This window comes from Lampris incognitus, chromosome 2 (assembly GCF_029633865.1).
Source record: "Lampris incognitus isolate fLamInc1 chromosome 2, fLamInc1.hap2, whole genome shotgun sequence".
NCBI lineage: Eukaryota > Metazoa > Chordata > Actinopteri > Lampriformes > Lampridae > Lampris > Lampris incognitus.
The window spans coordinates 38,521,495-38,546,494 of record NC_079212.1 but is presented as its reverse complement, the minus strand read 5'-3'; the positions used below and the strand labels follow the sequence as shown (position 1 = coordinate 38,546,494).

General features: G+C 44.3%; 1 protein-coding gene across 1 annotated transcript in view; it reads right to left on the bottom strand.

Annotated features, from left to right (window-relative positions):
* cables2b (Cdk5 and Abl enzyme substrate 2b) overlaps window positions 1-23,017 on the bottom strand; it is a 57,303-nt gene extending 34,286 nt beyond the window's left edge. The window contains exon 1 of the mRNA XM_056274145.1: window positions 22,427-23,017. Coding sequence (XP_056130120.1) covers window positions 22,427-23,013 — 587 coding nt within the window. The 5' untranslated portion in view covers window positions 23,014-23,017. The remainder of the gene's footprint in view (window positions 1-22,426) is intronic.
* Between the last annotated feature and the right edge of the window lie 1,983 nt (window positions 23,018-25,000).

The window sequence follows — 25,000 nt, the reverse complement described above, 5'->3', positions numbered from 1 at the left end:
GATGGCTTAACTTACAGCTGCTGCCCTGGGCGTCCAGGTGAGGAAAAGAACGATATGGTTGAGAACCCATCCCATCCCTTTTTGAAACACTGCACTGTGTTGCACACTGCACTCATATCAAATCGAAGGCTGCAGGAACAAAGCTGTCATATAAACTGCCCTTCATATAAACCAAAAGATCTATTAATACTGAGCGTGCATTTTGTGTCTGTTTCCGACAGAGAATTTGGGACAACGGCGTCTGAAGACGTGCCACTCTGCATTCCACTGCGATCCGCGGTCACACTACGGAATCTTCCTAACCTCCCATTTCCATGGGAACCGAGCTCTCCTCAGCATTTGGAAGTCTACGGAATGTTTCTGCAGTGTGGGAATGGAAAGATCCCGTCCCTGCCACTTCCCTGTCTGATGGCAATGACGATAAGGGTGATGATGACGCTCGGTCCGTTTATACTAACAAGTTAATTAAGATACTTTTTTTTCAGTTTGTAAGACAAAAGTCTGGTTCGTCGTCTGGATAATAGAGTCAGTTAAATGCAATTAATGCAAATATCTCCAAAACTGAAGTCAAGGCTCAAGCCTTAAGGCTATCTGAGTTGTGGATCTCTGTGCCCCTATGCCTCCTTACCATAAAAACCCTAACTACCAGTAGAAATTTAACCCATTATCCATGGGAACTAGCCTTGCAGTGCCCTCGGAAATGTTCTGGATTGTTTCCATCATGTGGGAATGGAAAATTAAGAGTCCCTTTTGGCTCCCAGACCGTGGATGATGATGGTGATCCTAATAAGAATAGGAACAGACAGGACACAGACAGAGACAGACAAGCGTCCTCATGGAGGGAGGGAATGCTTTTCCCACAGCCAGTGTGTGTTACACAGACAGAGCAGTAAGAAATACCCAGAATACTTCAAAAACACAGCAAATTCCACAGGTACAGAACAGAGAACAGAAACTCCCTGGTACACATGGGCAAACAGTACCCCACAAAATTCATAACAAAACAACACTGACTCAGATAAACACTGGATAAAGTTAGGCTATAACCATATACATAGTAAAAAAAACCATCAGGGCGTAAAGCAACTAAGTAAGGTATTGTTTGGATTTTACAAATTAAAATTCTGACTATAACTCGGTTTATGGAATTCTCTTTCTGATTCTAGTTACCATGATTAAGGTCCAACTTGCACGTTGTGTTTATGCTCATTAAATCCTGCAGCTAGAACTAGGCTTGGGTGATGTCCTCCATATCCCATGTCAAGAGTGCCGATGCCCGACACCATCATTCACATTTCTATGTGCCTTCTCTCAATGTGCAAAGGAGGGGATGGACTGCCATATTTCCGTCTTCGAACGAAGAAACACAACCAACCACTGGGTAAGTCCTTTAACATTTTTGACATGTATAGAATCATTCACTTTACTGGACTTTAGTCAGTGTATTGTGTTTACAGCTGAGACATCACAAATTAGGTTCTCCATCTCTAACGTTAAAGGAACACCAAACTAGTCCTTGAGTCAGCGGTAGACAAACGTTCTGTATTGTTCATAGATATAAGGCATGACTCAGTTTGTACTGTATAGCCTCACTCACAAGCGAGAAGCTCTGTCTTTTCCCTGCAAAAGGCCCATGTATCAAATCATCTAATATCTAATGGTTCAGTTAAATCCACATTTATAACCCCCCCCCTTTTTTTTCCTCCCCAATTGTACTTGGCCAATTACCCCACTCTTCCGAGCCATCCCAGTTATTGCTCCAGCCCCTCTGTCAATCCGGGGAGGGCTGCAGACCACCACATGCCTCCTCCGATACATGTGGAGTCGCCAGCTGCTTCTTTTCACTTGACAGTGGGGGGTGTCCCCAGGGGGACGTTGTGCATGGGAGGATCACGCCACCCCCCCGAACAGGCGCCCCCACCGATCAGAGGAGGCACTAGTGCAGCGACCAGGACACATACCCACATCCGGCTTCCCACCTGCAAACATGGCCAACTGTGTCTGTAGGGAAGCTTGACCAAGCCAGAGGTAACACGGGGATTCGAACTGGCGATCCCTGTGTTGATAGGCAATGGAATAGACCACCACGCCACCTGGACGCCCACCTTATGCTTAACTTTTGCTTGTGATTTAGAATTTATGCTGATCTGAGTCTTTGTCTTTTGAATTAACCTCATTAACACCCTACGCTGCAGTGTTGTGCTGTCTGTTGCTCTGTGCGATTTAACAGACATTATTCTGCGATTTCCGTTTACCACCTTATTAAAGGACAACTATCCAAAACAAACCAGGAATGATCTACTACATCACATTCAGACTGCAGACACTTAGGTCATACTCTGTTTATTTTCCCTTTAAACTTAAGGCAACATGCCCAAAATAAACCAGTGAAGTGGAGCTGGGTTTCTTTTAGACTGACATTGAATTTCTATCGTTTTAAACTGACATTTTTCAATGAATAAGCCTGTTTCTTTCTACCCGTCTCATTTTACTGAAAGGCCAACCGACCAAATGTCAGCACTATCCCAAAACATTAAGCTGACTGTCCCCAACTGCACATCACGTGGACATTACTTCAGTTGATTTGTTTGTTTTTCCACTTTTCTAGGACGCTCCTCTCTAGTTGAATTTTCACAACAGTTACATAAACCTATGTTGCTGGATGTTTAACTTTTTCGATTCTAACGTACAAACAACAGACTGGGTTATCGAAATATCAATTTAGCTGATTTCCCTCGAAAACACAAGGAAGAATCTGGAACAAACTCTTTTCACACTGCAACTTAAGACCACGCCAAAACACCGCTGTCAACAGAATAATCCACAGGGAAGCGCTGACCTAACCTTTTAATCTGTGTTCTGGGACCCCAGAAGGAGCTGAATGTTCTGGGGCCCCAGAAGGAGCTGCATGTTCTGGAGCCACGGAAGGAGCTGCATGTTTGGGAGCCCCAGAAGGAGCTGCATGTTCTGGGGCCCCAGAAGGAGCTGAATGTTCTGGAGCCCCAGAAGGAGCTGAATGTTCTGGAGCCCCAGAAGGAGCTGCATGTTCTGGGGCCCCAGAAGGAGCTGCATGTTCTGGGGCCCCAGAAGGAGCTGCATGTTCTGGGGCCCCAGAAGGAGCTGCATGCCTGTTCATCCTGTTCATCCCATATGACAAGCATAAAGATATTTTTCTGAGAAAAACAAGTTTGGGTCACAGGCTTAAAAACATTATGACACCGCTGTCATAATGCTCTATTTTTAGAATATTAAATACTATTTGTGGTTAAATTTATCATGTATTGCTCTGCTGCTGTCATTTGCCTCTCTCTCTCTTTCGGGAGACTTCTTTCTACCTCCCTTATCATTACCTATCTATCTGCCTTATCTCACAATGTTTGCTCTCTCGCTCCCTTAAAATCCATCTTTCTGCTTTTATATCTGGAATTTCTCATTTAGTTGTTGTTTTGTCACTCTCTCTTTATCTCTATCCAGTAACGTGCATCCCATAAGTCAAGTCAAGTCCATTTTATTTGTATAGCCCAATATCACAAATTACAAACTTGCCTCAAGGGGCTCTAGAGAAACACAACATCCTGTCCTTAGACCCTCACATTGGATAAGGAACAACTCCCTAAAAGAAAAACTTTAACAGGGAGAAAAAAATAGGAAGAAACCTCAGGGAGAGCAACAGAGGAGGGATCTCTCTCCCGAGACGGACAACGTGCAATGGATGTTGTGTTTAGACAATTTACATAATACAACATTGAAAGAGGGTAACAGAATTATAAAATATATGAACAGCCCAGGACCCGAGCCATGCCACCAGCATCACCATGTATAAAAAAAAATCTCATAACACTGCAGTGCATTGTTTGTGTAAGAGAGACAAAGAGAGAGAGAGAGAGCAAAAACTTCACAACAAATAGGTTTATGCAAAATTGTCTGCACATTCTGAATACGTGGTTTCCACTTGCAACACAAGATCGGGATCCTGTAGGTCAGGTGTTGGTCTCGCGTCACTTAAAAGTTGACGCTTTTCTTCGAACTAAATTCATGAAAATAGTTTTAGCTGCGATAGTGATGTCATGTGAGCCCGCTTGAACTTGCTGGAAGTACGGAGGAGCGGGAGCGGGAATGTGCATGTCAACTCACGAAAGCACCTTGAACCCAGAAATGTAGCACTGGCACAGCACAGTGACGTTTAAAGGCAGCGCAGCGAGCTGCCTTTTTACGTCAACATTAACCTACGTGGGAACTGACTGCGCATGCGCGAACATACATCCTTACGATAATGACATGCAAAGGCAGAGCAAGGCTGTGCCTGCTCTGTGCCTCCCACGGAGGAGGCTAGCATACAACGCAACGCTGAATGACTTGTGCAGCCTCTGCCTGGTCAGAAGAAGCAGTGTTTTGTCATTTTTATTTGGGTATGAAAAGCACCAAAGGCTGCAACATTCACAGCCTTAGTCAGGTATCCGTCCATTATCCGAACCGCTTATCCTGCTCTCAGGGTCGCGGGAATGCTGGAGCCTATCCCAGCAGTCGTTGGGCAGCAGGCGGGGAGACACCCTGGACAGGCCGCCAGGCCATCACACAGGGCCGGCACACACACACACACACACACACACACACACACACACACACACACACACACACACACACATATATTCATTCATAGGGACAAATTAGTACGGCCGATTCACCTGACCTACATGTCTTTGGACTGTGGGAGGAAACCCAAGCACCCGGAGGAAACCCACACAGACACGGGGAGAACATGCAAACTCCACACAGAGGGCAATCCGGGACGACCCCCAAGGGTGGACTACCCCGGGGCTAGAACCCAGGACCTTCTTGATGTGAGGTGACCGTGCTAACCACTGTGCCGCCTTAGTAAGGTATCTGAAATTGAAAAATAATCCTAACATTAACTGAGTAATTTCATTTTTGCTAATAGACTCGGACAGGTAGTGCCTACCCTGCCTATCCTGACGGCACATCTGTCTCTCATTCTCTCTCTCCCTCTTTACACTGTCACTCTTTTAGTCAGTCTTTCACCTGTCATTCACTATTTAAAGTTTAATGTCTCAATCTCTATCAGTCTCTGTTTGTTTCTTTGTTTTTACCTGTAATATTTCTGGCTTCATCCCTCTGCTTCCCCTGTTCCTCCTCTTTCATTTCCTTTTGCCCCAATTCTTTCTCCTTCTCTCTCAGCAGTTGAGGTGAGTATGCCGCTTAACAGACTGTCATACCTCTAACAGGGAAGAACACATTATCAGGACTTCAGCTTTACACGTAAACCAGAGCCACTTTCAGTTCGTTGACATTTCCGCTTTCCCCGCCCACCCCTAAAGTATCTTTACACAGAGCAAGGTTACTATAGCGTCAGATTTTTCATTTTTGTTTAGTTTCAGTTAGTTTTCAGAGTGTTTTTTTAAGTTTCAGTTTAGTTTTAGTTTTGTGATGAATTCTAGTTTCTATTTCGATTTAGTTATTTACTTTTAGTTCTTATTTCTATATATATATTTGGCGAATAAAACGGCTAATTCTTTGTAATGTTTGCAGTTGATCTATGTATGTTAAACAGAACAGGTAAGGAGCTTTTTCTGATTTGCATGAGGGCAAAAGACAGCCTAGTATCTTTATTGCTATAACTTTTTTCTTCTAATATATTGTATGAAAATGACGCCATGATGGCCGTGTAATTATCGACTTGAAGCGTTGTAACATCTGGCTGCAGTGCAGTTAGCAGCTACTGCAAACCTCCTACATGCCACATTAACGTTAGCCTATAGCTAGGTTAACATGCAGCCTTGAGCTAATCAGAGGAAACCAATCAGGCTGTCCCGAATACCTTTTTATTTTGGGCTCCGGAGCTTCGGTAGTAATCAACAGTGACTATTCGGAGCTTTGGCAGGGGGCATGACTCAGGAAGGATTCAGCCAGTCATTTCTCTATTCTTTGACGAGATACCCCAATCACCCCGGCAGGCCAGCGTGTTTAAGAATTTGGGTTCTAACATGTTTTTGAAATTGCAAAATGCCGGCGACTCACGTAGCCCAGTGGAGAGCCCTGCCAGTGGACCAGGTTTCAACTCGTTTGAATTCACTAAAATTTGCTGTCCAGCCTGTGTTGGGTGTGTTTCAGAGCCGCATGGTCTGACGTTGCTGGCCTTCTCGCAGTCCAATATTTCTTGGTAAATGTTCCTATATTTTGAGGAAAGGTGGACCTTGAGGTTTGCTGGTTTTTCCCTTTTATTAGCAGGCCACAAACTTGAGATTCTTCAACTACAATACTTAGATTTGTTGGACACTGCTATATACTCAAAAAAATCCCACACTTTGCCGGAACGCTTGCAGCCGAAATGCTTCAATGTTTTCACATCTGTGACTGCGAGAGTGCTGTAAGCAATAGGGGGCACTGTGCAGTGCATGTTGAAGGGATGTTTCCTCTGGAATGTGTAGTTCCCTAATCACAGCCTTTAGTAGGCAAACTCGACATTCTTGTGAACTGAACTAAACAAAAAGTACTCATGATAGCGTCATTTAGATTTTTATTTTACTTAGTTTTGCAACTGTGCATTGTCTTAGTTTCAGTTTCTTCAGCAAATTCAGTTTTTATTTTAATTTCAGTTTACAAATTCATTTGTTGAATTTTTGTTTCCATTTTAGTATCAGTTTACCACTATAACCTTGATACAAATGTTAAGATCGTTAAACAAACTGAATTTGCTGTATTCTGAACTTATTAATGACATTCAGGTTGTACTATGTCAGTAAAACACATTTCCCACCGTCACAAAAGGTTTTTATTCTCCACAGCGGGTCCATTTTTAGTGGGGTCCATTTTCAAGCATAACTTATACTAGGGCAGTTAGCTTTTCTAGTAAACCTTACTTTTTTCACATTCACACAGTTCCATACATTCACACCTGCATGCTGCCCAGTACACCCATATTTCTCTCTGGTTGATCCCTGGGAGCTGCCCAAACCACATTTCTGTTTGAGCAACTGGGCGTTCAGTGTTCAAGGAGACCTTAACTTCAGCTAGTGAGTGAGGACAGTGTGTCATTCATATTCCCCACCCAGACTCTTCCAGTTGATCTGGGATTTGTACCAATAACCTTCCAGTCATGAACCCGCTACCTTATTCAAACAATTCAAGCAGAGACGAGGAATAACTGTTACCCAAAATTCCTTACATAGCAAAAATTTAGATACTTGGCTTTTTAAATAAACTTGACAACCCATATACTTTTTTGATAAAATTAGAAGTTTTTTTTCTTCTTGTGTTGCTGTTCTCATTTCAATTTTGAACATCTCACCATGAAGAATTCCTTGCATGTGTAAACTTGACTGGATTAAAAAAATGCAACTTTTTTTTACAGACTTCATTCTAACTATTGACTTTTTGACTTCAAAATGAAGAACTGCGCCGACTATAATAGAACACTGATTGTTTCATCTTCAGCCATTTCTATTTATGCCACTGCTTTCCATTTCCTATTCCCTGCAATGACCCAGTTTCTCAATGTCATATCCTCTTAATGAGAGGTGAGGGACCTGGGAGGACAACCTCCCTAAGAATAAGGGTAGCTGGTTCTCTTCTCATATTAAAGTTCAAACAAAATTAAACTGCATATCTCTGCCCTGTATCTGTCATGTGTTCTCTTTAGAGAGAGAAAAAAACAAAACCATGACCCAAACGGAAGAAATTTGTATTTCAAAATTTTTTTTGTTCTCATGAGGGCACCACCTATCTCAGCTTCTAATGGTAGGCGTGGATTTGGTTATCCATATTGGACTTTTTTTTCCCCAGGGTCTCACAGAGCAGGTTCAGTAGCCTACACAACAAGAAGTAAGGCATTCCTGAGTTTACAGTGCAGATTTGCTGCCTCCACTTCACTACATTGTATATTATCAACAGGGCTCAGAAACAAAGGGGTCTCTAATCTCAGCTGATTTTGAAGCCTTAAGCCATACCAACAATCCTCAACAGTGCACAAGTATTTGGAATGTGTGTTTTTGTACCTATTGTAAACCCTAACGAATCTAAAGATATGGATCAAAGACCATGGTAAGGATTTATAGTGTTGTTTAGCATTAGTGTTGTTTAATATTCATGTTTTTTGCGAGTAACTAGCCACAATGTGTAGCTAGCACTAGCTAGATCATGCTGGCCACAGTCATCAACGTGGGCAAGAAACAGTGGCAACGGTTCACAGCTAGAGTTGAAGCCAGGGGATATGCCTAAAAATGCCAGTATTCCACAAATAAGTTTTAAAATGTGTTACTGATTAATATCACAATAAAAACTATCACTGGCTGAAGTTCAAAAAGCTATGATTGCCATTAGTGTCTGTGGCATACAACATTAACAGCAAATCTCATGATGGGCCCCTTCCAGGTATAATTTGACAGACAGTTTACTATGCTAAGCACCAGATAATTAAGAGTTACATTGTAAAAATTATGCCATCTATTGCCACATAGCATCGTTCGTAGCTGTATGACCAGGGAAGTTGACATTGTCTTCCAGCAACACTGGTTTTCAGCTGTCACTCAAATGACATCATGGGAACAGCCACTCAGCAACATGGTCTAGATGCCATTTCAGCATACACCCCCGAAAATATGCTTTACCTTATTTTTAAAAATGAAAAAATAGTTACAATAATTTTGATATCACTTTATGTTTTTTTTTTAACCATCCAAACGGAGGAGATTTCAAATTTGGGTTGTACTTTCAGATAGACTCCATACAAACACAAACACCAATGGAGTGCTTCAACTCTCATACACTTTGCCTTTATCTCTATCTACACTGCTCAAAAAAATAAAGGGAACACCTAAAAACACAATATAGACCTCGATGAATGAAATATTTCAGCTGAAAATCTTTATTTATTAGACAGAGGAATGTGTTTAGAGCAAAATAACCTAAGAATGATCAATGGAAATCAAAATCATTAGCCCATTAAGGTCTGGATTCAGAATCATACTCAAAATCAAAGTGGAAAATGAGAACATAGGCTGATCCAACTTCTGTGGAAATTCTTCAAGACGATTCAAAATGAGGCTCAGTAGTGTGTGTGGCCTCCACGTGCCTGTATGCACTCCCTACAACGTCTGGGCATGCTCCTGATGAGACGACGGATGGTCTCCTGAGGGATCTCCTCCCAGACCTGGGTCAGGGCATCGGTCAACTCCTGGACAGTCTGTGGTGCGACATCGCGTTGGCGGATGGTACGAGACATGATGTCCCAGAGGTGCTCAATTGGATTCAGGTCTGGGGAACGTGCAGGCCAGTCCATAGCATCAATGCCCTCGACATACAGGAACTGCTGACACACTCTGGCCACATGAGGACGAGCATTGTCATGCATGAGCAGGAACCCAGGGCCCACTGCACCAGCATATGGTCTGACAATGGGTCTGAGGATCTCATCCCGGTACCTAATGGCAGTCATGGTACCTCTGGCTAGCACGTAGAGATCTGTGCGGCCCTCCAAGGATATGCCTCCCCAGACCATCACTGACCCACCGCCAAACCGGTCATGCTGGAGGATGTTGCAGGCAGCAGAACGTTCTCCACAGCGTCTCCAGACTCTCTCACGTCTGTCACATGTGTTCAGTGTGAACCTGCTCTCATCTGTGAAGAGCACAGGGCGCCAATGGCGAATCTGCCAACCAAGACGTTCTCTGGCAAAGGTCAATCGGGCTGCACGGTGTTGGGCTGTGAGCATAGGCCCCAATTGTGGACGTCGGGCCCTCATACCATCCTCATGCATTCTGTTTCTCACTGTTTGAGCAGAAACCTGCACATTAGTGGCCTGTTGAAGGTCGTTTTGTAGGGCTCCGGCAGTGCTCCTCCTGTTCCTCCTTGCACAAAGGACCAGATAGCGGTCCTGCTGCAGGGTTGTTGTCCTCCTGCGGCCCCTCCACGTCTCCTGGTGTACTGGCCTGTCTCCTGGTACCTCCTCCATGCTCTGGACACTGTGCTGGGAGACACATCAAATCTTCTTGCCACAGCACGCATTGATGTGCCATCCTGGATGAGCTGCACTACCTGAGCAACTTCTGTAGGTTGCAGATACCGCCTCATGCCACCTCTAGTGGTGAGGGCACTAGCAAAATGAAAAACTAACCAAAGATCGGCCAGAAAAGATGAGGACAGGCAAATGGTCTGTGGCCACCACCTGCAAATCCATTCCTTTTATAGGGGTTGTCTTGCAAATTGTCTAATTTCCACCTGGTGGAAATTAGACAATTTACCAACAGGTGAAATTGATTCACAAATCAGTGTTGCTTCCTAACTGGACAGGTTGATATCTCAAAAGTGTGATTGACTTGGAGCTACGTTGCATTGCTTATGTGTTCCCTTTATTTTTTTGAGCAGTGTATTTACTTTAGGTCAAAGCTCTAGCTCACACTCGTCCTCTTTTTCTTTGCCCGTGTCTCTCGAAATTATCAGTCAGAGTCCATTTCACTGTCTCACGCTAGATGCCGATATTACATTTCAACAAACCTTGACAGAAATATGTTTGGTTAACAAAAAAAGTTAAATGTTACCTTCTCTATTGATTCAATATATTCAATCATAATCAAAGGGATTTATCGGAGTATCACTATGTTAAGAGGGGGATGTTAAAGAGGAGGACGGGGTGGAGCCAAAGCAAACCCGTTGGTGGGTCCGACCTGGGCTGTGGCCTGCTATTTGATGATCCTGGCTGTCAGGGTTCAGCAGAGCAATCAGAAATCGCCACACTAAACCAGAGCTGATGTCACACACACGGAAATACACACACACAAACACACACATAGCTTTACTTAAATACCCCCACACTAAATCCTTAGTACACACTTGTATGTGCGCACATACACAAGCACACAGAGCTTTACTTAAATACTCCCCCATACTAAACCTCTCAAAACACGCATGCGCACAAGAACATACATTTTTTGGCACTGAATGACTGAGTATGCAGGCTGTCCTGTCCCTGTCTTAATCCTAAACACACACACACACACACACACACACACACACACACACACACACACACACACACACACACACACACACAGTGGTTACAGGGTTGTAACTAGTAAGAAACATGCTGTCCAGACTCCTGGCACTGATTGACTGACACTGGACCGATGAAAGACAACATGTTCTGCTGACTAGAACAACACAAAACAGACACAGACAGACAGACGCACACAAACACACACACACCAACACACTTGCTCATCTCAAATTCTTATTATTGGTTTCGCTCCCCCCCCCCCACACACAGAGCTGGGAACCCATATTACAGACTAAAAAACAGACTGGCACAGACCCCCCCCCCCCAACCACAACACACACACACACACACACACACACACACACACACATGCGAGATAGTCAGACCCTGAGTCAGACAGATCCAATATTAAAAATACAAGATAAACAGGTGAAATGACGGTTTAGCCGAGCTGCAGACCATTACATCACTCAGATTAGGAGATTAACCATCCCGACTGGATTTACTTCTTCTCTTACGCTCCTCCATTCTTCCCGCCTGTCTCCTAACAAACCATCCTTCCTTTTCTTGTTCTCTGTGTCATTTTTTGTTTTTTCATTATGAGATGCTCAGGTTATGCACAAATCCAAGGCAGGTAGAGGTGGCATTACTTGCTTAAAGGCACTTGGATAAACGTGTGGCAAGATGCTGGGTAACATGGGAGTTGACTTGACCGCCAGGTATTCCGTGCCATCTTTCCTTCCTTCCAAGTAAACTTCAACTTTTCTTCCTTGTGGGAAATCTCATCACAATCCATTTAAGAATCCTCATTTCCATGACAACGGTACTGGAACGATAGCAGCAGTCTTTTTTGAAGCAAAAACGATTGGCACGGCACACCAGGATGTGGCATTCCAAGCCTATGTGCACAGCTGCTGGATTAGCACTGCACCTATAATCACACAGCATCGAAACTGAGACAATACCCTCAGCTGCACCCAAAGGCTGATAAATTGTTGGTACCAACCAATGGTTACCACCATCGATTATCCCCTCACGCGCACACACACACACAGACACATTTTTACACTGCCTATCACGCTGGATAAGCACATAGGCCACTGCTTGAAAAAGGGGCAGGAAACTTTTTTTTTGTTTTACAATTTTTGATCTGAGAATCAGAATCAGAACATGTTGGTATGGGCCTAGGACAGTAGAATTGATCACCCTAATGACCAAATTCATTAAAAAAAAACAAAAAACAAAACAAGACATCACACAGTAGATTTGAGGAACAGAAAGAAAAATGCTTTTTAGGGCTGGCTCCGAATTTCCCAATATTCAGATACTCATCTGGCAGGTCGGTATTTGAACATAATTGAAGTATTCAGAAAGCTTTGGGATTTTTCTTTCCTCTGCACAGCCGCATCAGGAGCTTTTAGACACAAGATCTTGTAGCATAGCTCAAGATGACTCCTTCTGAAAACAGTTTTTATTTCAATGAAAGAGAGAACAGCAAAATAATGATATGAAGAAAACGAGACTACTGCAGCAACAATGGTACGGCTATCCACTCAAATACGATAGTGCCTCAGGGCTAAGTGTGCATGTCGCTTCATTTGTAATCTGATCACTCAAAAACAACGATGACCACATGTAGCTTTCCTATCAACAATCAGCTGATCCGTAGGGCTATCTACAGAGAGAGAGAGAGAAAGAAAAAAAACCAACCAAATTCCTTACAAATCATCAGTCTTGGGCCTTGATTTGTTTTTATCATCTAATCAATTTAGAACAAATATTCAGATATTCGTTTGGAAAATGTACTGAGTAGCCAAAGCTTGAAAAAAGGTACTCGGTGCATTCGGGCAGCGCAGCGGTCTATTCCGTTGCCTACCAACACGGGGATCGCCGGGTCGAATCCCCGTGTTACCTCCGGCTTGGTCGGGCGTCCCTACAGACACAACTGGCCGTGTCTGTGGGGGGGAAGCCAGATGTGGGTATGTGTCCTGGTCGCTGCACTAGCGCCTCCTCTGGTCGATCGGGGCATCTGATCAGGGGGGAGGGGGAATAGTGTGATCCTCCCACGTGCTACGTCCCCCTGGTGAAACTCCTCACTGTCAGGTGAAACGAAGCGGCTGGCGACTATACATGTATCAGAGGAGGCATGTGGTAGTCTGCAGCCCTCCCCCGATTGGCAGAGAGGGTGGAGCAGCGACTGTGATGGCTAGGAAGAGTGGGGTAATTGGCCGGATACAATTGAGGAGAAAAAAACAAGGGACAGCCCTAATGCTTTTTCTTACTTATGTGGGAAAATGCTCATTAAAATCATCTCCCTCTTTTAGTTGGCCCATGTTAGCCAGCTAAAATCTCTGGGTAGACTTGTGAGAAGCTGGGGCATGGTGTTCTGCTGCAGCATCTCCACCTTCAGCCCCCCTTCACCACCAACACTGTCCTCTTCCACCACACCCCTTTCTATTGCCTTTTTCAAAATGTGAGTAGGTGGAGACGGGCTTAAAATTAGTTCTCGCTTTCTCTGGACACCAACACAGCCAAATACCTGAGTGGCAGAAGGACACAAAGTTTGGTTCTATCTGTCTGTCAGCCAAAAGTAATTACCAGCCCTGTGCTGTTATGTGTCATTGAAGAGGAATAATATCCGGTCTGTGGGCCACCTCTGTGTATTACAGCAGGCTGGTAGGAGTCGCAGCTCAAAGAGACACACCATCTGTCACATCCAACTGGTCACCCGCATCAAAACACTACAGAATGCACCTTTACCAGCCGCATTCACACTGTTTATAGAGCACAAGGGATGCTGAGAGACACAGACAGAGAGAGAGAAAGACAGACAGAGAGGGGGGGGGGGACAGAGAGAGAGAAAGAGAGAGTCACAAATTGAGACAGGGAGGGAACAGAGAGAGATGACAACACAGAGAGATAAGGGAGGTAAAACAGATGGAAAGAGCGAGGGAGGGATATGAAAACAGGGAACAACTGAAATGAAAAGGAGAGGTTTGAGTTGCATGAGGTCTGAGTTGCATGTGGGCAAACTGGGCTGTTTTATTTGTTCTCATACGACACACATTTTACCTTTATGTACCAAATGTGCCACCTAGATAAAGTGTGACTGCAGTAGTAAAACATTATCTCACTCTCACTTTAGTGTGGAAGAACTCAGTCATGTTGAGAAGTATGCAGGATAAAGATGATATTTTATTTTGAGTCTTCATTTCCTCTGGGACAGCGCTTATATGTTGTGTTACAGGTTTACACCCTTGGCCACATGAGCACTACAGTATGCTGCTGGCATAACTGTGATGAACTGAACACCTCTTCAAATATAGTTGGGTAGTGCGTGTGTGTGTGTTTGTGTATGTGTCCATGCGTGCATGTTGGTGTGTGTAGGTCATATACTCTCTTTATGGAGGACAAAGAGGCTTATCAACATGACTACACCAACATATCACTCACTCACTCTCTCACACACACACACACACACACAACCAAGGTCATAGCTATTACAGTGAGACACACACCATGTGAAAGGTCACATTTTCGTGTCTAACAAGGGAAGCAAGAGGACCAAATATGGCAAAAGGAAAGCGAAATGACATATGGAAATGAGGTCTGTGTGTATTGGGGCAGGGACAGGAACTTTAACTAATTTCCCTTGAGAAAATAATGCATGTCTCAATCACAGACACACACACACTGAAGACCTAAAAATGATGTCATCAAGATTCTATCTCTGGACTTGTCTATTCTCACAAGCCTCAGCTGTGTGACTGTGACTGTGCCTGACAGAGGAGAGAGAGACAGACAGACAGACAGACAGAGCGAGACAGACAGACAGACAGACAGGCAGAGACACAGACAGACAGACAGACAGAGAGAGGGTGAATTTGTATGTGGCACTAATGTGTTAGTGTATGTGGCAGTATAGCTTTCTGTGTCAATATTCTATTGATCAGTGTGTGTGTGTGTGTGTGTGTGTGTGTGTGTGTGTGTGTGTGTGTGTGTGTGTGTGTGTGTGTGTGTATATTTGTGTGTCAGGAAGTCTATATATTGTTTATGTCAAAATCCAGACTTGTACACAAGTTTGATTTCTTAACAATATGGTAGTGAATACATTGTGGTTACTGTCAACCGGTCCAAATCACTACCCAGCTTCAATATCTCTTCAAAATGAGTAATATTACAATCGTAAAACTGGGCTGACGTAACACAACATGTGTTAGCTTTGTGTGTGGAGAGAAAAAGTAAAGGTTGTGATCATATTCTTGCAAACCTTCTGAACTGTTAAAATGCTCCAGTTTCCTTTTTTTTCCTGAAAATGCTCAATACCAACATCCACAAATTTCAGGGCTGTTCACATCTGCACGGAAGCTCTTGCGTTGGTAGTGTTTGTACTGAGGGTGTGTGTTTGTGTGTGTGTGCGTGTAACTTAGCAATGAGGGTGTGTCTATCTCATCATGAGCTAATGAGCGCTCCTGCAGAATGTGACGCTGTTTAAACTAGGTCTGTGCTCGAGGCCACAGACCGGGAAAACAACACAGGGTTTATGAACAACACATCTTGTTTTTAATAAAAACTCACTCATTCAGTACCGAAGAGCCATGTGGAAGACAGACAAGAGTGGAAAAAAAGAAAGAATGAAAGAAAGAGAAAACACGACAAGCCTCTGGTTTCCCCTGCTGTCGTTTCTGAGAGTGTGAGAGAAGGGAGGGTCTACTTTCACTCCACTCCGACCCGCTGAGGGATGTAGTAACCTGAACTTCAGACATAACCACACACACACACACACACACACACAATCTCTCTCTGCAGTGCCACACATACACTCTAAATGTGGACTACTGTGATGCACAAAGATCCCTTTGTCATATACACATGCTGACATACACACATGCATATTTTCACACACACACACGCAGCTTTCTGTCTCAATCCCGTCTATTCTCAGGTATGCACACTCACTGAGCCAAAGAGGGGAGCACCTCTAAAAACTCACCAAGCACTTCCGCTATGTTAATCGTCGATCGGTTTTAAAGAGGAAACAAAATTTGAATATTAAGGCTACTTCCTGCTGCTTACCAGCCTAAAGAGTCTGACAGAGTGTCCCAGCACAACAGACAGGTGACTGGTGGTTAGTATGGACTTATTCCAATCCATTGTAATCTATCTGAATTCATGCAACTTTTGAATGTTTTGGAACATTGTTGTAACATCCTTTAAAACATATATTCTAAATCAGGTTTATTTGTGTTTTTGTCTGCTTTTAAACTCGTGTTTTTATACAGCTCTTTGTAATTTGTCCATCCATCCATCCATCCATTATCCAAACTGCTTATCCTGCTCTCAGGGTCGCGGGGATGCTGGAGCCTATACCAGCAGTCATTGGGCAGCAGGCGGGGAGACACCCTGGACAGGCAGCCAGGTCATCACACAGGGCTGACATACACACACACACAGACACATACATACACACACACACACACACATACACACACCTAGGGACAATTTAGTACAGCCAATTCAGCTGACCTACATGTCTTTGGACTGTGGGAGGAAACCGGGGCACCCGGAGGAAACCCACGCAGACACGGGGAGAACATGCAAACTCCACACAGAGGACTCCCTGGGACAACCCCAAAGGTTGGACAAGCCCGGGGCTCGAACCCAGGGCCTTCTTGCTGTGAGGCGACTGCGCTAACCATGGCACCACCGCGCCGCCCCCTTGTAATTTGTTTTTCGCATAAATAAGTATAGAAAGTTTATTAGAGGACTTGTTTTTTTCCTAAACCCTCCAGCTCACCGCTGCCTATCACAATGACAACTCCAGTGGCGAGTCCTTTCCAAACACCAGGGTTCCACCTGAACACTTCTGAGATGTGATCCAGCCAGTGCAGGCTGGCAGCCAGCACAGCCTCATTGACTGGGCTATCTTTGCTAACAGGATGTAGCCAGGTAAACATTTCCCTGGTGTGATGACTACCCAAATGCATCATTCAGATTATCTTCCCTCTGAAACCAATGAGCCATCAGTGGTTCCTCTGTATAGGTTAATTAATGGTACAAATACTTCAGAAGAAACAGTGGAAATTAAATACTCGTATTAACGCTGCCCTTTAGACAGGGGTCATTCAAAATGCACAAACAAATATAGTCCCAATTTAGGAGGAGTGCTTTTGTCATATGAAAACATTTGATGTATGGGTGTCGTTTGACCATATCATAATCACAGCATAGATACAGATGAAGAGAGAGCTGTATAAGTTACTGTTTAAGATCATCAGTCAATATTTCCAAATTTGTATAGGGGTATAAGATTACTTTCACTTTGTAAGTTACCTGTGATCTTATTAGAAGGTGTCATAGTTTGTGTTGATGTGCCACCTTCAGTCATTTTGAAGGAGTATATGTCATTCTCATATCTGTGCATCCTATGATGGAGATCTTATTTAGGGATCAAACATCACAGCTGTCGGTCTACGTTGTTTCTGCTGTGTCACAACTTAGGCTGGTTATAAGTACTGACCGAGGGCTAGCTCGATGTTTGGCTTCTCCAGATACTACTACCACAATTGTCTTTACTATTTACAATTAGGGCCATCACGATATTAGATTTTCACTACACCGTTATTGTGGTGAAAAGAATTCACGATAACAATATTATTGTGATATCTACTGGGGGAAAAAAACATAATAATAATGCCATCACAGAAAACTGAATCAGTTCATCTGGACACAAGATTTATTGGGAGAGAAACATTTCATCAGCACACTGTGTTGCCCTGTGTATGAATTGTGCGATATAGATAAAGTTTGACTTGATTCATCTAAGTGACTTCGTCAGTCTAAACTGACTGCAGGTATCCCCACCCTTATAAACGATACAGTTGAATAACAACCAACGACCGATATCATGTGAAAACTGCCGTGACTATTAACTGGACTTACAATGACCATGTGTACTATTCACAGAGGATTGGGGAATAGTTGCAATCACAGCTTTGTAAGATGGCGACAGAAGTACTCTTAGCACCGCAAGCCCCTCTTTGGAATCGTCTTCCTATTCCAATTCGAGAGGCTAGTTCAGTTGACTCATTCAAAAGTAAACTCAAAACGCTTCTATTTGCATCAGCCTACAACCTGACTTAGTCTGCCCTAATTACTAAACTACGGTTATCCAGCTCATATTCCATTTTATGTGCACATTGTAGTATATGTACTGCATGTTGCACATTTTTTGTATTGTTTTTGCATTTTTGTATTGTGTTGTTTTGTTTATAATGTTTTATATGTAGATTATCTCACTATTATACATTTGTATAAATTTTACTAATGTTGGTCATTGTTTTATTATATGTACACCCCTTTGAGACATACTACGTTGTGCTACTGGGGACTAATACTTTTTGACTTGACTTCAGTTCAGTTTATAAAGTAAACATACTACACTCCGGGATTTCCCGGTCATCCAACAAACAAGTATTCCCAACTGCAGTTCAGTTCAGTTAACGCAACACAAAAGTCCACAACCCCCCCCCCCCCAAAAGCTTTAGTCAAGAGGAAAAAAGGCCACAAAAAAAAAAGAAGCAACTGTTCATCCAGCTTTTGCTGACTCACAGTTAAGGTGAGTGATTATTAAGCTGTTGTCGAGTCTCCAAGGATGTTAGGCTGTCAGATCCTCGATGGATTCCTTGAGATGATGGGAGGAGATAATGCGGATACATACCAAATGTGGACTTAACACAGCGCAAAGGCCTGAGTAGGCTGACGAAGTGGAGGTCTAACTTCTCCCTGCTCTTTACTTGCTGGCGTCAGTTGCCATACTGATTTGTGCGACTCATCATAAAGGAACGTATGGGGGCGGTCTTTCCGAAAGTGGGTATATCAGAGCCATAATCACTGGTTGCCTGGACTGCTTGGTGTGTGGAGGTGAGTGAAAACAGAATGACAGCCGGAAACAGATTTCTTATCATTTATAACAACATAATTTGGGCGACTGGCACACTAGCTAGTTACTGCGTCACAGCATCGGGGGGGGGGGGGACGTGATAACGGAAAGAAACAGAAACGATTTAAGAGGCACTGGATTATTTACACGATATTATCATATGTGAATTATTAACATGATATCAATATTTTATTTGTATCCTGGCTCTGCCAAATGACAGAATCTAGGTGGGTATGGGCTTGGCTAGTACTTGGATGGGAGCCCTCCTGGGAAAATGAGTTGCTGCTGTGAGTGGTGTTGGTGGGCCAGCAGGGGGCAGTCATCCTTCTGGTCCTAATAAAAACAAAAAAACAAAAATCCCAATGCCCCAGCGCAGTGACGGGGACACTGTGCTGTAGGAGATACCGTCCTTTGGATGAGATGTTAAACCAAGGTCCTGACTCACTGTGGTCATTAAAGATCCCATGGCACTTGTCGCAGAGTAGGGGGTCCCCTGGTGTCCTGGCAAAATTCCCAACCTGGCTCTCACCATCTGGCCACCTAATCACCCCCCCCATGTAATTGGCTCAATGATTCCTCCCTCTCCCCCTCAAGCTGATGTGTGGTGAGCATTCTGGTGCAAAATGGCTGCCACGTATCACCCAGGTGGGTCCGACACATTGGTTGTGGTTGAAGTGAGTTTCCCCCCTTCGCTGTGAAGCACTTTGGGTCTCTAGATAAAGTGCTATGTAAATGTAATCCATTATTTATTTATTTTTTAAATATCATGGTTATTGTCAATACCGGTATATAATGACACCAATATTTACAATAATAAATTATCATTTTTATAATTATTTTGTTATGTTATGATGACAGCGATTACCTATCGCTTCCAAAGCGTTAGGTCTTTAGCCTGACATGGTTCCCTATTCAAAATGATGAGCTGTCATCACTTTAGAGACATTGCTTATATTTGTAATGTCTATAGGAAAGAGACGCTGCTCAAGGACAAACAACTGTCACCCTTTTTGATAAAGACATGTCACTTCGACACATACTTTAAAAAGAAAGGCAAAACTAATCAGATTACTGACCGACACGACACAGCGGGAACACTGGACCAATAGACATCTTCCCAAAACTGTCCAATTCTTCACTTAAATCATCTACACTGCCTGACTACCCCATTGCCGTGTATGTCACAGCACACATAGCAGTGTATGCAGTGCACTGTGTGTGGACGAGTACATAAGATGCATGTCTCAGTTAGTGTACGTCACATGTTACTTTGAGGGTATGAGAGAGAGAGAGAGAGAGAGAGAGAGAGAGAGAGAGAGAGAGAGAGAGAAGTCGGCTTCTCTGCCTCTGCACTCAGTCTTTGAGGCTGTTGTAGCATTTAGCCAAACACATTAATGTTTAATAGCCAGCTTAGTGGAATTATTTTCCCCCTTCATATTTTAAATACAGCCGGGCTATGGTAACCAAAACAATCTATTCAGCCTCTCTTTTGCTTTTCTTCTCCAAGCAGAAAATCAACATGGAAGACATAACAGCGAATATATTAAAAAAAAAATCGTCAAGAGAGCAGAAATGTCTGCACACAACATGAAGGTCAGGCCCATCATTATCACCAGCTAGAGAAGAAGAAAGGTTCGGCACATCAGAGGGAGACCGAGTCCACGTGTCTGGTATGAGACGGTGGGAGCAGCTAAAAATGAAATTACTACCACATTCTGTTGTCCATCACACGGTGACCTGTGAAATGGGCTTTAGAGAAAGAGATTTCTTTTTTTTTCAGTTCTGCCTTTCTTCCATGATGAAAGACGTGTAATATGTTTAAGAAAAATAGTTAAGACCGTAAAACCTTTGGAACATATCCTTGTAGGCCCACTTCGTGTGACACCTGAATTTGTTTAGGAAAATAATATCTATACAACACCATTATGGGTGGCACAATGTTAGTCTGTTAGGTCCTGTTGTCCCTGTACAACTGTGGTAATACTGTTCTTTGCCCCTGACTTAAAAGCCAGTTTATTCGATCGAAATTGGTTGTAAACTGTAAAACCCATTTGAGGAGCGGCGCTCGTTGGTTGAAAAGCAATATTTCAAACTTCAAGCGCTCAGTGCGCCAAATGCTAAAAACCCGCTGAGCCGTCAACCTAAAATGTAAATACGTATGTTTTTTTTACTCCACAGCCAAATGAAGTGGCTGGCTGGCAAGACTTCACAAGCTGAGCTTGCGAAGCAGAAAGGATAAACAGAACATGACTAATTTTCAAAGCCTTCGACAGCCAACTTCAACAAAACATAAAGCATGGAAGTGAGGAGAGGGCTGTCTTTAAACTAAGAAATCTGGATCCAAACAGAGGGTAGGGAACTGTTTAAATGTCCACCGACCACATCACAAAACCTGCCAGCACCTTTCATCCTTTAAATGACTGGTGTTTCACACTGACAGTCAATGGTCCACCAGTATTAGGCTGGTGGTGTTGTCACATCCTGTTATTGTAAGTGTGTGGGCTGTTGTTTATCACCCCAGGCCAGGTAAAATAGCAGCTTCTCTGGACCAGTAGCAGTGCCCAGCTGGTGACGGACTCATCAGTCAGCACCCACAAAATGCCTCGCACAAACACACATTCGCACAGTTTAGCAAGCAAAGTATGTTATGATGTTGGAAGCGTTTAACACGGACAGGGAGAAACTCCCAACACACAAACTTTCCCTCATGACAGAATCATATCCACGCAGCCCACAGCAACACAATTCACTCCCTCTAAGCTAGGCTAGCAAAAAAGCCTTCTCTAAACAAGGCCTACAGGGGAGGGTGACACAGACATGCACATGCTCTACCTACTGGGTCATCAAACCACAGCTCTACCTCGGGTCAGCTGCTTTTAGCTGTCTTTAATTGACTCTCCTAAATCCTAGCATTTCTACTTGTCTGTTACGCCAGCTGATGTTGCATAAGTTCAGAGAGGCCTTGAGGACTCAGAAGGGGGTCGACGGTTCTTCTCACATTTCTTCTGTGGGTCTGAAAGGCTGAGCGTTTTGGAGCTCTTTTCGTTTTTCAGACTAAATGTTGGCCGACATAGTTGTCTGGACATCAGCCAGACAACTCATCCATGACAGTGCGCGAATAATGCCGACAACCTGTCATGATTTATTAAGACTAGACCGGCTGCAGACTGACACCTGGACACTGGACAAAGTCATCATTGATGCCAGGCTTGGAACGTCCAGCTCAATCGAGGAATCGATGACAGCCTCGGCTTTTGAACGGCTTTTCAGGCGGACCATTCGATCTGCAGTTCAATGAAGTCCGAAGAGCTCTGTAAACCCAGCTCGGGCGTAGCGGGGGGACACGTTTCAAGTGACATCAACGTTGTTTCACGCGGAAGCGATGCAACATTTAGCGCTGAGACTAAATGGAAATACCGACATGAAGTAATCTGCGCTAAACACGAAACGAAAAGAAAAAAATGCGCCTCTCTCACCTTTGCCTTGGCTCCGAGGACACGGAGTTACAACTCTGTACGGACAGCAGCGTGGAGGACTTCCGTGGTCCCACCGGCGACGGCAGCAGGCTGTTGTTGGATGGGGACGGGGAGAGCAGGTTACCCTGCGACGCGAACGACCCTCTCCGCCGCTCCAGCAGCACCTCGGCGCTGGCGACGTCGTTGAACTCCGCATCGGATGGGAGGACCAGGATAGGCGGGACGCCGAGGACGCCTATCCTCGGTCCTTGAGAGGGATTAACGTTGCTGCAGCTCACAGACGTGGGCAGGCAGGGAAACGTCCCGTAACTGCCGTTACTCCCCTCCGGGAACAAGGTAGCCCCCGTGCCGAACTCGGCTCCCTCGGGGTCGGCGTCTCTGTGTCGGCTGCTGCCTCCGTTCTCGGCAGAAGTGCTCTTGACGGGGCGTCCGTCCAGGGAGATGTTACTGAGAAACAGCAGGGCGGCTTGTCTCCGGCGTGAATTGTCCCGGTTTCTTCGCATGTGCTCTCTGTTATTATGCGTCTTCTTGCCGCTGACGGCGTTGGTTAGCGCAGCGCTGTGCGGACCGCAGGCGACAGCCGCCATGGTGTCCGTCTGCCCGGAAGGAGACCACTGAGAGGGCTCGAGCACATCGACTGTCAAAACCCCTCTCACCCGGCGCGAGACCGGTACACGCCCCCCTACCGCTGTCATTAGCTCGAAAAGTACTACGTCATCACGCCCACACGACCAGCACACGCCCCTCCCACTGCCATTGGCTCTAAAAGTACGCGTCATCAAGCCTCCACCCAGAGTCGCTGGAAGGAGGAGTTTGGCCGAGCTGCGTGAATAACGATAAACAAATAATAAATACATAAATAAATAAATAAGAGATATAGATGATAAATAACAATAAACAATGATAATAGTTACATTATCAATAATAGTGAGAATGTTATAATAATAAACACAAATGGTGTCTGCACTTGTCCTAAATCAGAATGTGTCAGATTTCTAAATAATGGATTGGTTTTTCCACGTTACCGTCACTTATGGAAGAACTGGTGTCACTGTTTAATAAGTTGCTTTTGCGTACATGCGAAAGGGCAGCGGGACTACAGAGGTAGCCTTGTTGCCCCTGAACATTCCCGTCGTAAAAATATTTAATAAGTACTGCTCTAGCTGACCACTGGTTTGACTGGCTGACAACTTTGTTATGAAACCTTATTGGGGGTTTTTTTCCGTGATGAGCGCCCAGAGTAAAAAAAATAATAAAATAAGGGTGAACGAATTGGGCTGGGTTGATGAAAAGGCGGCAGAAGGTTCCAGTTCAAATTAAAGTCAACGAACAGCAACCCAATATAGACACAATAGGCTACTGTGGGTCTCTGTAACCCCAACGTGTTACGGCCGTTTCGACTGCTACTCTGCCACAACCCTGACCTCACTGAACCCGTTAATGTGTTATAACGGCGTGTTACTGCAAACCGTGCAGATATCTACCCAAGTATCCCATACCTAAACGGAAACTGACTGAACATGCATCCCCACTGCAGCATATACAAACTGTTGTTGCAGCTTTGATTCGCAGATTAATTATTTATCGTGTGAACGTTACGAGTTAAACGAGCTGAAACACATACGCCACGTCGTTGTAAACCCAAGGCATGATGGACCCCTCATCCCAAAAAACAGTTCATTAGCGTAATAGCATGCGCTTTTTTATTTTGTTTTACTGTGTTATTTGGAGAAATGTTAAGCCGTTTTGAAAACTGCACATAATATTTGACCCCCAGGTCTGGTGTGCACTGACTGTAGCCTATCTGTGACTGCTGCCAAACGATTATGCTGTGTTTGTTTGAGTATGCACGCGCGTCTTGTGTATTTGTGTCGGGTAGAGGACACAGTATATTGCATAAACTCCTCATCATGGGATTAGAGAACAGTAATCTTTGTCATCATCCAGCTGCTCGTAGTTTGCCATCAGCAGCAGCATTATGCTCACACACACACACACACACACACACACACACACACACACACACACACACACACACACACACACACACACACACACACACACATATGCTTTTTGTTAAACTGCATCGTGAATTAGCTGAGAGATGTGATCCAGGGGAAGCCTGTGGCGTGACATCATGACTCTCTCTCGTTCACTTCCCCGTTTCTCTCTTCCTCTTTATCCCTCTTGCTCCTCTTCACTCCCCCCTCTCTCACATCCACTCTCTTCCCTCTCTCCATCTCACCTTCCCTTTCTCTCCATCTCTCCACAGCCACTTCCTTCTCTTTATCCCTCACTATCCGTTAACCTGCCTCTTTATTTGCATCTCCACCCCTTCCTCTCTGCCTCTCTCTCTTTCTGCACCACAAGGCTCATTCTCTTCTTTCTCTCTCTGCCATCCCTCCTGTTATCCCTTTCCATTTTACCCCAAACCCTCCCATCCCCCCGTAAACCCCCCTCCGAAAATCTTCCTTCCCCCCCTGTCATGACTAGTGGGCGCAGCAATGCACCATGGGAAGGTCATAATGCCAGCAGCTTAAGGTCATTGGAGAGAGAGAGAGAGAGAGAGAGAGA